Source organism: Brienomyrus brachyistius, unplaced genomic scaffold (genome assembly GCF_023856365.1).
Source record: "Brienomyrus brachyistius isolate T26 unplaced genomic scaffold, BBRACH_0.4 scaffold50, whole genome shotgun sequence".
Taxonomy (NCBI): Eukaryota; Metazoa; Chordata; class Actinopteri; order Osteoglossiformes; family Mormyridae; genus Brienomyrus; species Brienomyrus brachyistius.
The window spans coordinates 1,224,383-1,239,662 of NW_026042325.1; the positions used below are offsets into that span (position 1 = coordinate 1,224,383).

Here is a 15,280-nt window from a genome sequence, read left to right on the forward strand (position 1 = left end):
AAAAAATCATTACTGTAACATATTTCTCTAATATGTAACATATTAACAATTTTCTCTATTGCAATTAGTTTGAAGACAGACAAATTCCATCCATCCATATTCCAAACCGCTTATCCTTCTTGGTGGCTGGGGGTCCGGAGCCTATCCCGGAAGCAATGGACACGAGGCAGGGAACAACCCAGGATGGGGGGCCAGCCCCCACAGGACACACTCACACACCATTCACACACATGCACACCTACGGGCAATTTAGCAACTCCAATTAGCCTCAGCATGTTTTTGGACTGTGGGGGGGAAACCGGAGGAAACCCCACGACGACACGGGGAGAACATGCAAACTCCGCACACATGTGACCCAGGCGGAGACTCGAACCCGGGTCCCAGAGGTGTGAGGCAACAGTGCTAACCGCTGCACCACCATTTGTCAAGTACTTTTTGAGTTATAGTGCTAATGTGATCAAACACCTGAAATGACCGCTTTTCTTAACATGTGGTGTGATTCAGTACAAGGCAGGGAAAACCCAGTATGGGGCACCAACCTAGCACTGCTGGTGGGCACACTCATTCACCATTTACACACGCGGGCAATTTGGCAATGCCAATTAACTTCACTATGTTTTTAGTCTGTGGGGACACACTGGAATACCCAGAGAAAACCCCACAATGACACAGGGAGAACATGCAAACTCCACATACATGGAGCTATAGTGGAGACTTGAACCCATGTCCAAGAGGCGTGAAGTAATCGTGTTAACCACAGCACCACAGTGCCATCCCAATTATGATTATAATAATAATCATAATAAAACAAATGGAATAATAATAATAATAATATTTCTCATCCGATTCTCGGTTCCACGACTTCTCGGTTCCGAGAACTTATGATAACATGAATACCGTTGCAAGCTTAAAAACTACAATCGTTCCCAAAATGCCATGCTCCTTTTGGCGGTTGACTATCGGGACGCACCGTGCGTAGGCACGCTGTGGGCGTGACCAACTCTGGGCGGAGGAGGCTGGGCCGAAACAGCGGAGTTGAGCCTGCCTCTCCCGATTGATCCCGCGGCCGAAGCGTTGATAGAAAGTTGCTCGAGAGAACGATTCGGAAACATGTCCGACGACGAGCAGCAAGAGCAGACCATCGCCGAGGACTTGGTTGTTACCAAGTATAAAATGGGCGGCGACATCGCCAACCGTAAGTTAATGCCAGCTGAGTTTGACCGGGAGGACGGTGGTGGCGTTTCTCCCGGTGCGAGGTGACCCGTAGGCGAGCTGCCGGACCCTGCCGCGGCCATGTGCCACGACGGGGGGGACGCGCGGAGCCACCTAGCTGTGACGGCGCAAGGCGTGCGGGGCGCACTCTGACGGCCGAGCTCCTGTTAGACAGGTGGCGCTACCCGTCAGATCCGCCAGATAGGCGCGTTATTGCCGGCGGGCTGGTGGAGGAGGCCGCCCGCCTGGCGCTTGTTCACCTGCACAGGCCGTCGCCGATCCGTTAGCTCCAGTGGCGCACAATAAGTTCGGTCGACGTATGACTGCTGCTTTATTGAAGCCGGGTTTAGTGCGGCCGGTTTTCGCCTTGCTAGTCGGCGGCCGGGCAGATGTGAACCCTGCCGAATTCGGCCGCAGAAATGGCGCTGAGAAAGCTGCCCACGGCGACCGGCGGGACGGGAGCGTAACCTAGACGACATACTGCGCCGTCCATGCCGCACATGATCCACTACCGGGCTTTCAGGCACATGGCGGTGAATGAGGCGCATCGGACTCCTGTAAGCTGCGCTAACCGGCAGCCTCGCGCTGCGGAGAGACACGTGGTTCGGCAGGGCTGCACGCGGGCCCCACTGAGCGCGTTTGTTTCTCTGGCGCTTCAGTACTTTAAACGGGTAAATAATACAGTTACCAGCAATGACACCAGGTCGCAGTTTGATGGGTGGGGGTGGCGGGTTGTTAACTTTAATCTTACCGGGTAACGCTGGTGCTCACTTCATACCACTGAGAAACCTCCCAACTGTTCACTCTTCCTCATATCAAGTTATCATTTAATGATCGCGTGCCTTTTCAAGAGCATTTTTTTCCTGTAACTTATCCGTATAATTCTGGAGATTTTGATCACATGACAGTTTATTGTTGGTGTCTCGTGTACAGAGACGTGGGCCATAGTGGTGTTCTTGGGACCAGGTTTCCAGAATGCATTCCTCTGCCGTATCTTTAGGCAAAGTTTGTTACTTGAACTAGGTTATAAAGAAGTATAGATGACTCTGGAAAATGTTTTGAGACATTAAATGCACACCAGGTATGTTTTAATGTATATTAGTAAATAGTGGAGTTTGATTTATACTCCGCATGATGCATAACATTAAATTTGAGTAGAAACATTTTTACCGGTCGTTCTGACTTGTGCCTTTGCTGTCCCTGTCTAGAGGTCTTGCGTGCTGTGGTGGAGGCAGCCAAGGCTGGGGTGTCCGTGCTCAGTTTGTGCGAGAAGGGAGACTCCCTCATCATGGCAGAGACTGGGAAGGTCTTTAAGAAGGAGAAAGATATGAAGAAAGGTGAGCAGCACACATGGGGACCTAGGTAATCATGGGATGGTTACATGCTTGGGGTCCCTATGGCAACAGGTGTGCTTCTTTGGGGTGGAGCGCGGAGCGCTGCTGTCTCTGCCTGTGTCTGCTCCGAATGCTTTGTGACAATAACTTGGGCCTCCTTCTGGTGTGTCCCCCCCCTCCCTCTCTGCAGGCATCGCCTTCCCCACCAGCGTGTCTGTCAATAACTCTGTATGCCACTTCTCCCCTTTGAAGAGTGACCCCGACTACGTGCTGAAGGATGGAGACTTGGTCAAAATGTAAGCAGTCGCTTTACGCTCCCTCTTGGTCGTCACCTGAGCTGTGGACTCTGTGTTGATTCCAGCCGTCATGCATGGCCTAGCCTTAGTGTGCTCCTTTCACACATTCTTGCGCTTATCCGCATGTGCCCTGCTGTTGCACAGTCTGGGTCATCACAGTATACCAGGGGTCTCCAGCTCCGCTCCTGGAGAGCTAATCTGCAGTAGGTTTTCTATGCTACTTGGCTTCTGAGGAGCCACACCGGTTCCTGCCATTTGCCTGATAACAGGTGAGACTAATCAGAAGCCTGGTAGGACTGAAAACCCGTGAGACAGTATGTCTGCAGGACGGGAGTTGGGGACCCCTGCAGTGCACCTCCACAGTGCAGATTTTAACACTTGTGCTGTTGATGGTGAGAAGGATGGTTATTATGGTATGTGGCATTTTAATTCTCTTCCAATCTGTACACTTCAGTCAGGTTATTTAATACTATTTACTATCCATCTTTAATTCACCCAAGTGTCTGTAGCCATTGAATTGCGCTTGTCTGACATGGCATAAAAACATGCTTTTCTCTCCCACTTTGTCTCCTCAGCGACCTCGGGGTCCACGTTGATGGATTTATCTCTAATGTGGCTCACAGTTTCGTTGTTGGGGTGACCAAGGTAGGCCACAGGGATTTGCGTGAGGGAGGGGCCTTCTCTGAGTGGCCTGTCCCCACTGCTCCTGTTGCATTGTGGTCTATACTTCGATCTCCTAAATCATACCTCAATGCCTTTTCTGTAGGAGGCCCCAGTGACAGGCCGGAAAGCTGACGTGATCAAGGCGGCCTACCTCTGTGCAGAGGCTGCACTGCGCCTGGTCAAACCTGGAAACCAGGTAGATTCAGGGCGGGATGCTGGGTAACTGTGAGCCACCCGTGACTGAGATCTCTGTCCTGATTGTATGTTGTCCAGATTCTCTTTCTATGTTTGTTTTTTTTTTTTTGGTGTATGTTGATTGATTTTTTTTTTCTTATGTTAATTTTTTTCCTCTCCCAGAACACGCAGGTGACTGAGGCCTGGAACAAGATTGCCCAGTCCTTCAAGTGCACCCCCATCGAAGGTGTGTGTTGCAGAGTGCTGCCTTATCGCAGACTGGCTACTGCAGCTACTTGATAAACACTGCCCGCTTTTCCCCTTTTCCAGGAATGCTGTCCCATCAGCTCAAGCAGCATGTTATCGACGGCGAGAAAACCATTATTCAGAATCCCACAGACCAACAAAGGTGATGCTGGGGGGTTTGGCTTGAGACGGCTGCCGTGTGAATAGTACTATAGGCCTGTTGCTACAGTCTCGTGTTGAGTTACTCTAATTGGCTGATGTCGCCGTCCGTCTTCAGAAAGGACCACGAGAAGGCGGAGTTTGAGGTCCATGAAGTATATGCTATCGATGTCCTGATCAGCACCGGCGAGGGGAAGGTGAGACGCGGTGCACATCTCTCCATTCGCCATGGCATGCAGACAGGGATGCTGAACCCTTTTTCCTCTGGCTGACTTCCTCAGGCGCGGGATGGCGGGCAGCGAACCACCATCTACAAGCGCGACCCCACCAAGCAGTATGGGCTGAAGATGAAGACATCTCGCGTGTTCTTCAGCGAGGTGGAGCGCCGGTTTGACGCCATGCCCTTCACTCTCCGGTGCGCTCACTCATCATTACCCGTTCAGGTCCAACTCGCACTCCCCTGCCCCAAAAATAGGTCTTGATTTGCCTTTGCTCTTGCGCCTCCCACTCCCAGGGCGTTTGAGGATGAGGGCAAGGCCAGGCTGGGTGTGGTGGAGTGTGCCAAGCATGAACTTCTGCAGCCCTTTAACGTGCTCCATGAGAAGGAAGGTGAGGTGCACTGCTGTGCGTACAAGGGGGCGGCACCTTGCTGTCAGAGGGAATCTCACATCAAACAATCACTGTTTCTCAAGCTGAAATATGAGTCTAGTGTAGGGTGTCTTACAGGCAATTATTAACCAGGCGTTTCCATCCAGGGTCACCTCACAACCGGTGCATTGTCTCAGGCTGGATTATCAGTTTTATGGGGCTTAAATACAGCTTGATAATTTCAGTGCGGGAAGGTGTTTGTAGTATCATTCGTAGTGGTTCCTCTGGGGGGCTTCTTTTTGTTGGACCACCCCAGATGGCATTTGTTGACTGAAGACACAGCCTTTGGTGTTGAGGAAAGGGTCCGAAATGTTCTGCTCCTGGAGGAATGCGTAGCGTGATAATCATGCGGCAGTAAAACGTGGTCGCGATGTAGATGCCTGTACCATGTTGATGTTAGTTCCATTAAAAACGTGACGGGCGTCCTGGGCTGTTGGGGTACCGTGGGTCTGGGGTGTTGGAGAGGTTAGTGATGTTAGGTGGCTTTGAACCTGACATAAAATCAGGACTGTTACTAGACGGAATTAAAATGGCTGGGATCACTGGGAGCTTGAATAACAGAGTAGCCCTAAATTCAGGAAGCTTGTGTTGCCCAGACCCAGCACAACCCTCATTAGAAGCAGGGGAGGCCAGCAGCTTTCAGTTCTGGGCAGCTGTGCTTTCATAAGTATCCGTACTAATTTTGATTTTAATACGCTTCAACATCTGCTTAAGAACTGGGACAAGCTGACTCTGCCGTAGGACCTCCTGCAGGTTGTGTGACTGTCTTGCCCTGCATCTAGGAGAGTACGTGGCCCAGTTCAAGTTCACGGTGCTTCTGATGGCCAACGGGCCCTTGAGGATCACCAGTGGGCCCTTCGAACCCGAGCTCTACAAGTCTGAGCACGAGGTCCAGGACCCAGACCTGAAGGTGAGGACATGGGGCGCCACGCGGGGAGCCCGTTTGGAGCGGCCATCCGCCCTCACAGCGCTGTCGTCACTTACTAAAGGGAGCTTTACATTCCTGCATAGAATCTATGCCATCAATAGCGCACCTCAGCCTGACGCCTGTACCTTACATTTTGGGGAGGTGTGTGTTAGGCTAGAGCGCAGGCTACATGGCTAAGCTGCTGCTTGCTGCATAGTTTCCATGCAGAATTGTATAATATGCCCAAAGGGGGCAGAATTAAGGCTTCGGTGATGTTGGTGGCTGGGGATCCCTTACACTGTCAGTAACACCCACTTTTAACTGATGCCAACCGATAAAGGAAAATGGGTTAAGCCGGTCTAATTCAGTCCCACCTACCACACACTTGGAGCTGCATGTCTTCCTTCAGTATCTCCTGCACCACTAAAGGCAGTTTTTCTTCATGAACAATGTTCCTTCCTTCATAGATATTAAGGTTAAAAGTGCTGCAGATGCTGTCTGTACCTCCCATTTTAGTTGAATTATGACTGTCTCTGAATTAATACGTGTCTCCGTTACCACATTTTAGAACAGGTTCACCATTTACAAAACCACCTCCTACCTTTCAGGCCTTGCTGCAGAGCTCGGCCAGTCGCAAGACGCAGAAGAAGAAGAAAAAGAAGGTATTGCTTTGTGAGCTCCCACACTCAGAACCGAGCCTTCGGCACCAGAACGTAGTGCTTTCTGCTGCCCTGCTCTTCTCGCCCTTTTCATGGCTTGATCTCCATCTTTTTATCCCTCCCAGGCTTCCAAGAACGCAGAGAATGCTACCGGACAACCGGCTGAGGAGAACGAGGCTGCGTAATCCGCTGTGCCTCGCTCGCCCCCCTCACACACACACACACACACACACACACACTTTCCAAAGAACTGAGAAATCCTATCTGCCCCATCGCAAAGTTCTTTAACCCTATTGCATTATATTTGTTAGCCACCGCTACATAATTAAGCTTGAGACAGTTTGAGTTTTCCTAGAATGTTCTTAAGCCTCTGACATCAGTCATTTTTCCTAATCAAATTTTATCAATAAAACGGATTTAAATTACATTGCTATTTTTTTTTTAAATTTTTTTTTGGTTCGTAAAAACCTTCCACGCCGCTGCTTTGCCTCCTTGATAAAGCAATGCTTTTGGGGTGAATAACAGTGTAATTGAACAACAAAACCTACATTATGTTTGTTTTTTTTTTTTTTTTAGAAAAAAAAACTTTTACAAGTTCAACCCTATGCCATAAGTGCTTGAATTTAACTTAATGACTGAAACAATTTATAATCCAGAAAAAATGACTAGTAATGTAAGACGTATGGAGAGCAGATGTCTCTAGCTTATAAAATTATGTTGTATAAGGTGGCCCCTGACATTTCAGGCATTGTGGATGCTGAAATTAATTGCCCTCACCCAAGACACCACAGCAGCACGGACCCTCTGAAGGTGAACTACACAACGGGACTGTGACTCACTGCCATCAAATCCCAGACTAGACATTTCTTTCTGTTGATTGGGACCCCCCCCCCCCCCCCTTTACTGAAACATGTTGAGCAGTATCTGTCCCTTATTTTCTTAAGGGAAAACCTCACTTGCCGTCATTGTCTCTTACAAATGTAACTATCATAAAGCCCCAGATTTGTGAAATCCTATTGTGTTCTCTTTTCTTTGGATAGAAATACAGCATTTGTTAATGACGTGTTCGTTTGCAAAATGGATTTTGTTTTATGCCTTTTGGTAAATTTATGTGGTTTATTTGTGCTGTGTCCAGTGTCATACCACAAACGCATGTATTTTCGCTCAAAATCCTATAACCGGTAAATATCAGCCCTGCAGATACATAATTTGGACAGGCACACTGTTGCTTCAGACCTGTTTTCCACATCTGTTATGTATTAGTTCATAGGAATGCCACGGACTGACAACCCCAGAATGTGATTCACATATAATTTACTAAAACCTACCAGTGGACAGATAATTGGCGTCACGTATGTTCATGCACATTTTCCAGTAAAGGTGGGGATTTATTACCTGTCCTATAATGTCCAAGAAGTATGTGGGAGTAAATGAAGTAGAAATAAAAGCAACTGAGATTTAAGATCGCTTTGAATGAAATTCATGGTGTCTGGAAACGTGCGCAATTTCTTGGGTGTTTTCTCTTACCTCCGGTTTTCCCGTGTTCTGTACGGTAGAGCTTATTTAATGTCCTCAAAAAAATTAATTAACATTTTATTTTTATTAGGGGAAGTGGGCTATTTTGAAGCTGTTGTGTCTTGGAAGATTTTAAAAAAGTAACAACAACCCTGTCTTTGTGTTTTGTTAGTTTTATAGGTTCTTTTCGGTCTTGACTGACAATTGGAAAAGTAATAAACTTTTTAATAACAAAAGTATCCTGCGTACACGTGTGGTTTATTTACTGGCATAAAGGTGTTATTAATGGTTTGGACACTGGAAGCGAGTTATGCAAGGGGTGGTTAGTGGTTACAAGATGAAATATGGTATGTTAATTTTTCGTGGATTCAAGGCTGTCTGCATGGTAAAAAAAATGAGGGATGGATGTCAAGGAATTATTACAACCAAATTTAAAGTAAGTAAAAAAGAAATGGTGAATACCTTGCTAATGTGAAGAGGTCTGAGACGATTATGGAAACCGGGTAGACGGAAGAGTGGCGTTCTTTCAGTTTTTGTCGGTGGATTGTTTCTTGATCTTTGCAAACGTATGCAACCACACAATGGCGATAGTTGTATTCTGACAGTTTAAAATAAGCATCACATCATATTTAAGTAAATGCTAAACGCATAATATACCATCTCTATTCCCATCGATTTTTCCTGTTCAGGTGCTGGAGCCGACTCCAGGCAGAATAGAACACAACGGAGGGTTACATACTGGATAAGATATCAGGTCAAATACTCACACACTTAAACACACAGTCTTTATATATTACGTACATATTTAAAGACGCCACTTCACCTAATGCTTTGGACTGCTGGAAGAAACTCGTGGACTACTGGGAGAACATACGACTCCTCAAACAAACCTAAGAATAGAATCAAACATTCAGTCCAGGAGGTGAAAGACAAGTCTATCTCCCACAAAGCCACTCTGTTGCGTAAATAATTGGGCAAAAGATTATTTCAAGTATTCTCCACGTGTTCAATGTTGCGAACTACATTTCCCAGAATGCCCCATATCTGGCCATGTGACTTAAATCGCGCGTTAAAAGCTGTCGCCTGCAATAATTACGTCCTCTTGGAGTTGGTGCCATCTTAGGAAGGTGAGGAATTTATCCCGTTTCTAAATGTATCCGAAACAATCCTGTTAAATTAAACGCCATCCATTGTATTTTTCAACTAAATTGCTTTTTTCCTTTACAGACCCATCTCCACGACATGCGAGCGAAGGTAAAATACGAGTTTTATTGTGTATGGTTGTCCTTAAAAGATTTCTCGGTTTAGCCTCAGGGGCTTTTGCTTACGATGTCATACTTCTCACTTTTAAATATTGCTATATTTGAACTCCATAGAAAACGCGTAAGGTATATTTTGCGTGAATAGTCTTTCGAATGTATCTTGCGCTGTTTACCGGGGTCCCGATGTGTCGCCGTTGTGTACATTGGTAGAGTAATGGAAGCGCCTCACCTGAGGCCGATCTTTACTGTAGGCCTTGCATTCGCCATTGCGAATAATCTATATGCGGCGTCGTGCATGTTCCGATTCCTTATCCGCGGACTAGTAGTCTGGGTCCGTTTGCACGCGACGGCGGACTCGGAGCACAGCACTGTCCGCGCGGCCTGCCGCGCCATGCCGGTCTCCGCGTGCACCGTAGGCTCGCACGTGTATCAGATGGCCTTAAGTGTTACAAGCATAAAGGTGTATATTGCTTTAATGCCAGACTGAACTAAACACTTTTGTTAAAATGTGCACCAGTGGCATCTAATTTAACGCTTTCTGTTTCAGTGGAGAAAGAAGCGCATGCGCAGGTAAGCAACCGATTCTCTATGCTTTCTGCTTTTTCCTCAAGTTTACAGTGGTGGATAAACTACCCAAGTTTTTTTTATTACAATAAATCAAAGGGTTTATCATTATCAAGAACTATTATTGGCTCCGGACTTCTGTGAGCCTGCATAGGTAGATACTTACACCTGTAATCTTCAAAATGTAGTAGATTGCAATTTGTGTTGCCACTATTAACTAAAGTCATTTGTGAAGCTGCCCCTCTGAGTGGATGTGCACTTAACCTTCTTTTTCCTTGCAGGCTGAAGCGCAAAAGGAGAAAGATGAGGCAGAGGTCCAAGTAAACTGGCCCCTCCGTTGCAGCTGTGGCCTTCCTATCCCCATATCCTCGGTCTTCGTGGAGCCCAGCAGTGCCTGAACGCTGCCGACCAGCCGTGTGCCCGTGGAATTCCAGGGCCCTTGATGCCACAGTGCTGCATACCTGCACAGAATGAGGACCTCGGCGACCCACTGAAGGACCTGAGCGATGTCACTCACCTTTTGCCACCCTGGACTCTGGCCAGATATTCATCAGTTGCTTTGTATGGAGAAATCCCAATAAAATGTTTTGGTTTGTGAACCATTTTGCATGTTTCTTTTTGCGTTTTTCTTCCACATCACAATGTGGGAGTGGCATATCTGCACTGTCAAATGGTGTACCAGTTTGTACCCTTGCTTGTCACTGGGTCTGTGCCCTCAAGGGTCTGCCAATTGTACACTGCGTATGAGTAATTGTACCTTTCAAATTACAGAAATGGGCCGAGGAATATCTGCAAGGTACAAACATTAATCAATGGTACAAGATGTTTTGTATATTCTACCTGTGTCATTGTCGGGTTTCCTGTGGGTGCTCTGGTTCCCCCTCCCACTGTTTTAACAAGCAGAGGTTAATTGGAGTTACCAAATTGTGAGTGCTCTGAGTTTGGGTTAATGTACTGGCTTGTTCCTTCTGGGATTTGCTCCAGAGACCCCTGACCCTGCACAGGACAGGTGGGTATTGCACCGCAGTAGTCAAAAGTCTGAGTGCTGCTCATTTTCCAGCCTTTACCTATGAGCCGGCGTGAAGCCCCTGTAGCCCAATCATATCTGCAGTGATCCAGCCCACTGTGGACACAAGCTTTTCACTCTTCTGCCGTCTGGCAAGCATTAGAGCCCTGACTGCCTTCTACCCCAAAGCTATCGCACTGTTAAACACCCTGGGCCACTCCCCCCTCTCAACATCACTAAACAGACTCATCCACACTCTACATCAGGTACTACACATGCCCTTCACCCATGTTAACAGTGTGACAATTCCACTTTCCCACTTATCTCAGTACCTCCTTTACCGTCCCTGTAATCCATTATACCTGGCAATATTACTGCTTGTGATAATTTCCTGCAGTATCGACAGGCTTTTCTCAGCTGCAGTAATTTATCTCTGGTAATTCATGTGTAATATTCCTCCTATACTTTTACACCGTGTATGTGTTTATTTTTCATCTATATTCATTTTTTTCCCTGAAACTTTCTTTAGCTTGTACGGCCTTTATTGAGGCTTCTATAGAAGGATCCAAACGTCATCAAATTGTACTCGTACAGCTGCAAATATTCAGCTTCTACGCCATTTTGCAATATGCAGTACCGGAGTGCAACGCCTGGGGGCAGCAGATTTATCTTTAGCTGTTACGGCGAACGACGCGGCCTAGTTGAGGTGTTTTTCTACGTCTTGCATAAAGAGCGTCGTTGGGCTTGGAGGACGTCCAGTATAGTCTGTTTATTGGGAATGATGGTTATATTTGTTTCATAAATCTAACAATAATATAATAATAATGAAATAACCATGCGCCCGCAAAAGTAACTCTTGCCTCCCCTCTGGACGACTGGCGAGAGCCCCACGGTAAGGCGGATTGTTGGATGTTTAAACCGCGGCCGGGTGAGGAGTAACCAGCGTTCACCGCCCGAGGTGCGGGCCCAGGTGTCGTCCCGGCGTCGGCGCTGACCGTTTATCGTCCAGAAATAGCCCCCGGTCCCTATGCGTTGTTAATGCTGTTCTTTTCGTGCGGTTCATGTCTGTGTGGTGTTTTCACTACGGCGTCTCTCGTTGGTTATGAGTAAAATGGTCGAATTTCATGCGTGTCTGAAACATCTCACTCAAAGCACTGGGTTTGCACTGTTTAGTCCCTTTGTGTATAGGGGGGGGACGTGTGTGTGTGCGCGGCAGTTTCTTGGTGGCCCTCTGATGTATCTTTATCCTCTCGGCAGGTGCTCGAGCAGAGGTGACGGTGGACCGTATAGCCCCGGATTCGCAAGGGGCAACCTCACATATGCGTGACTGGTTTCAGGAGCAGACAGGCGAACCGTAACCCACACTCACCCATGTGTGCTGTGTGCCCCCCACACCTGGCCAAGCGCCATGCCTGACCGGGACAGTGCCTACCTGTCAGGCGGTGGTGGAGGAGGCAGCGGGGCTGGAGTTGGGCTTGGTGTGGGGGAGGAAGGGGCAGGGGCAGGACTGGTTGGGGGGGCGGGAGAAGGCAGAGGTGCAAGCGGGGGAGGCACTGGGGGTTGTGGAGGGGGAGGTGCTGGGGTTGGGGGTATGGGAGGAGGCGGGGCACTAGGGAATGGGACTAGCTGTGGGGCCGGGAGCAATGGCGGCCTGGGCTCGGGGGTGGGCTTGGACGGCGTCTGCCGGGACTTCCTGCGGAATGTGTGCAAGCGGGGGAAGCGCTGCCGCTTCCGGCACCCGGACTTCAGCGAGGTGCCCGACCTCGGCGTGCAGAAGAACGAGTTCATCTTCTGCCACGACCACCAGAACAAGGAGTGTGTGCGCTCCAACTGCCGCTTTGTGCACGGCTCCAAGGAGGACGAGGACTACTACAAGAAGACGGGCGAGCTGCCCCTGCGTCTGCGCGGGAAGGTGGCGGCCGGCCTGGGCCTCTCCCCCACGGACCTGCCGCTGAGCCGCGGGGAGGTGCCCATTTGCCGGGACTTTCTCAAGGGCGAGTGCCAGCGAGGGAATAAATGTAAATTCCGGCACGTCAAGAAGGACTATGAGTATGATGCATCCCGGGGAGGGGTTGGGGGTGTCATGGGCACGGGAGTCAGCGGGATGGTGAGTGTGGGTGGTGTTGGGGGGGGTGGGGTAGGTGTGGGCGGTGGCATGTCGGGGTTGGTGGGTGGGGGTGGTAATATGATGGGCATGGGGTGCCCGAGTTTGGGCGGCTGCAGGGATCAAGGTGTGTCCGGCGGGGGGGGCAGTGGCGGCAGCAGTCTGGGCGGCTGCATGTCCATGGGACCAGTGGGGCCGCGACGTTTTGACAGGGGCCCGTGCTCCGTGTACGACCCCCTGTTCGAGAGCGGCCTGTTTGAAGCCGGCGTCTTCGAGGCCCCTGTGGACCACACGGCCCTGCAGCTCAAGAGGCGCAGGCTGGAGGGGCTGCGTCTGGCGGACGGTGGCAGCGCGGCCCACTACGAGCTAGGAGTCCAGGCTGCCCTCGCCCCCCGCCCCCTGGAGTACAGGTTTCTGGAGGAGGAGAATGCGCTGCTGAGGAAGAGAGTGGAGGAGCTGAAAAAACAGGTGACTCGATGGGGGGCTGTGTGTGTGTGTGTGTGTGTGTGTGTGTGCGCACACGCACACGCACAGACATGACACTGAGTGAGCTTCTCGGGTTCAGCCATAGAGACACAAAGCTCCAGGGATGGGATTTATGCTACCATTCGAAAGTTTGGGTCACTTGGAAATTTCCCGTGGAACGGCCTTCATTTCTCAGAACGAGAATAGATGGATCAGTTTCAAAAGAAAGTTCTACATTTCTGGCCGTTTGGCGTCTTTAATCAAACCCACAACTGCTGATGCTCCAGATACTCAGCTAATGTAGAGGAGGGCAGTTTTATTGCCGTTTTAATCGGCACAGCAGTTTTCAGCTGTGCCAACGTAGTTCCAAAAGGGATTTCCAGTGATCAAATTTGCCTTTTGAAGTGACAAACGCAGCGTGCCACTGACACACTGGAATGATGGTTGCTGATAAAGGGCCTCTGTATGCCAATGTAAATATTATGTCGTATGTAATAGTCATTTACAGCATTAACAATGTCTAGACTTTATTTCTCATCAACCAGATATAATTTTAATTGGCAAAAAAAAATGCTTTTATTTTGGAAACAAGGGGATTTCTAAGGGACCCCAACCTCTTGAATGGTTGCTGTATTTTCTGACAGGCAGCTTATTTTTATCACTATTTCTTCTGCGTTTAATATGAGAAGTTTCTTATGAATATGTTTGGGTCTTCAGGTCTCAAACCTCATTGCCACCAACGAAGTTCTGTTGGAGCAAAACGCCCAGTTCCGCAGCCAGACCAAGGTGCTGACACTGTCCTCCACCCCCACGCCCTCCGAGCAGAGCCTGGCGCCCCCGGTGGGCTCCGTCAGCTCCTACAACCACGGCATCGCACAGACCCACACTACGCTGAGCAGCGCAGGCCTGCAGCCGCGCCCCGTCACCCAGCAGGACCTGGTGGCCCCGGCGGGGGCCCCCACCGCGCCTCCGTCCAATGCCGCCCCGCCTACCGCGCCCCACCTCAACCCCGAAATCACCCCGCTCTCCGCAGCCTTGGCCCAGACTATAGCCCAGGGCATGGCCCCGCCGGTGTCCATGGCCCCCGTAGCCGTGTCTGTGGCCCCTGTGGCGGTGTCCATGGCCCAGCCCCTGCCTGGCATCACCATGAGTCATGCCACCACCCCCATGGTCTCGTACCCCATCGCCAGCCAGAGCATGAGAATCACCACCATCCCTCACTGATGGACCACTGCGACGAGCCCCCGGGGGGGGGGGGGGACAGTTGCTAGGTGAAGCCCCTCCCAGGGTGGTATAGCTGATGTGTCCAGACTTATGCCAGAGCAGCCTGACTGCTTCCCCATTCTAAGGGATTCTGGACCAGTGGCACCAGAACGGCGACTGAAGCAGATTTAAACAAAAAGGAGGCCGGAAGTGGCGCTTCAGCGAGCGATGGATCCTTTTAATGTGTATTTTTTTTTGTTTCGTTTTATTGTTGATTTGCTCTAAAACAGGGAGTTTTGCACAGACGCGAAATAACCACATGGACATTCTCGCTTGCTGATATTGATATTGTTTGGTAGCAGGTTCAGTTTTACCCAATGATGTATAAAAAGATCACAGACTTTTGTCATGTGGCAATAAGTTGATGAAAAGTCTCTATTGTGAGGCTGCTGTATTTCTTGAAAACACGAGTTTTTCATACTTAAACCTGCTGTTTCTTGCACTCCTTCATGCTCAGCACCCCCCCCCCACACAGTGCCCCCCCACAGCGCCCCTTACACAGTAGCCTGACACTAATCCAGTCACAGAGGAATCCTCTGTGCACACAGACATATTCTGCCTGTTACAACTATTTTAAAAGCTCAAATACTTCTGATACGGTGTTAAGTGACAGGTATCTTTTAGCCTTTCAGAGGAGGTGAACCTCTTGCTTACTGGATGTACATTTACGACGGGGGTCATTGTCATGGTTAATTCTGATAGACATTTTGATGAAAGGGCAAATTTTACCATGGACATGGCATTTAAAAAAATGTAAAAACGTAGCTTACGCCAGTTCTTTTTTTCTCAATCAACAAATGTTT

At 49.2% G+C, this 15,280-nt stretch overlaps 2 protein-coding genes and 1 long non-coding RNA gene across 3 annotated transcripts; all 3 read left to right on the top strand.

Moving 5' to 3' along the window:
* Window positions 1–985: 985 nt before the first annotated feature.
* Window positions 986–8,052, top strand: pa2g4a (proliferation-associated 2G4, a). The gene is made up of 13 exons (XM_049000282.1): window positions 986–1,195; window positions 2,421–2,549; window positions 2,737–2,842; window positions 3,418–3,487; window positions 3,609–3,701; window positions 3,863–3,926; window positions 4,010–4,088; window positions 4,203–4,281; window positions 4,366–4,499; window positions 4,599–4,693; window positions 5,515–5,642; window positions 6,248–6,301; window positions 6,424–8,052. Exons 1-13 carry the CDS (start codon window positions 1,111–1,113, stop codon window positions 6,481–6,483), a joined length of 1,176 nt encoding a protein of 391 aa, XP_048856239.1. The 5' UTR covers window positions 986–1,110; the 3' UTR covers window positions 6,484–8,052.
* A 780-nt stretch (window positions 8,053–8,832) lies between these two features.
* On the top strand, window positions 8,833–10,238 carry LOC125723564 (uncharacterized). Its single transcript, XR_007386927.1, has 4 exons — window positions 8,833–8,940; window positions 9,041–9,067; window positions 9,623–9,645; window positions 9,921–10,238. It is a non-coding gene; the product is annotated as an uncharacterized LOC125723564 (long non-coding RNA).
* Window positions 10,239–11,307: 1,069 nt separating this feature from the next.
* Window positions 11,308–14,903, top strand: zc3h10 (zinc finger CCCH-type containing 10). Its single transcript, XM_049000281.1, has 3 exons — window positions 11,308–11,537; window positions 11,903–13,217; window positions 13,932–14,903. Exons 2-3 carry the CDS (start codon window positions 12,054–12,056, stop codon window positions 14,436–14,438), a joined length of 1,671 nt encoding a protein of 556 aa, XP_048856238.1. The 5' UTR covers window positions 11,308–11,537; window positions 11,903–12,053; the 3' UTR covers window positions 14,439–14,903.
* The last annotated feature ends 377 nt before the right edge of the window (window positions 14,904–15,280 follow it).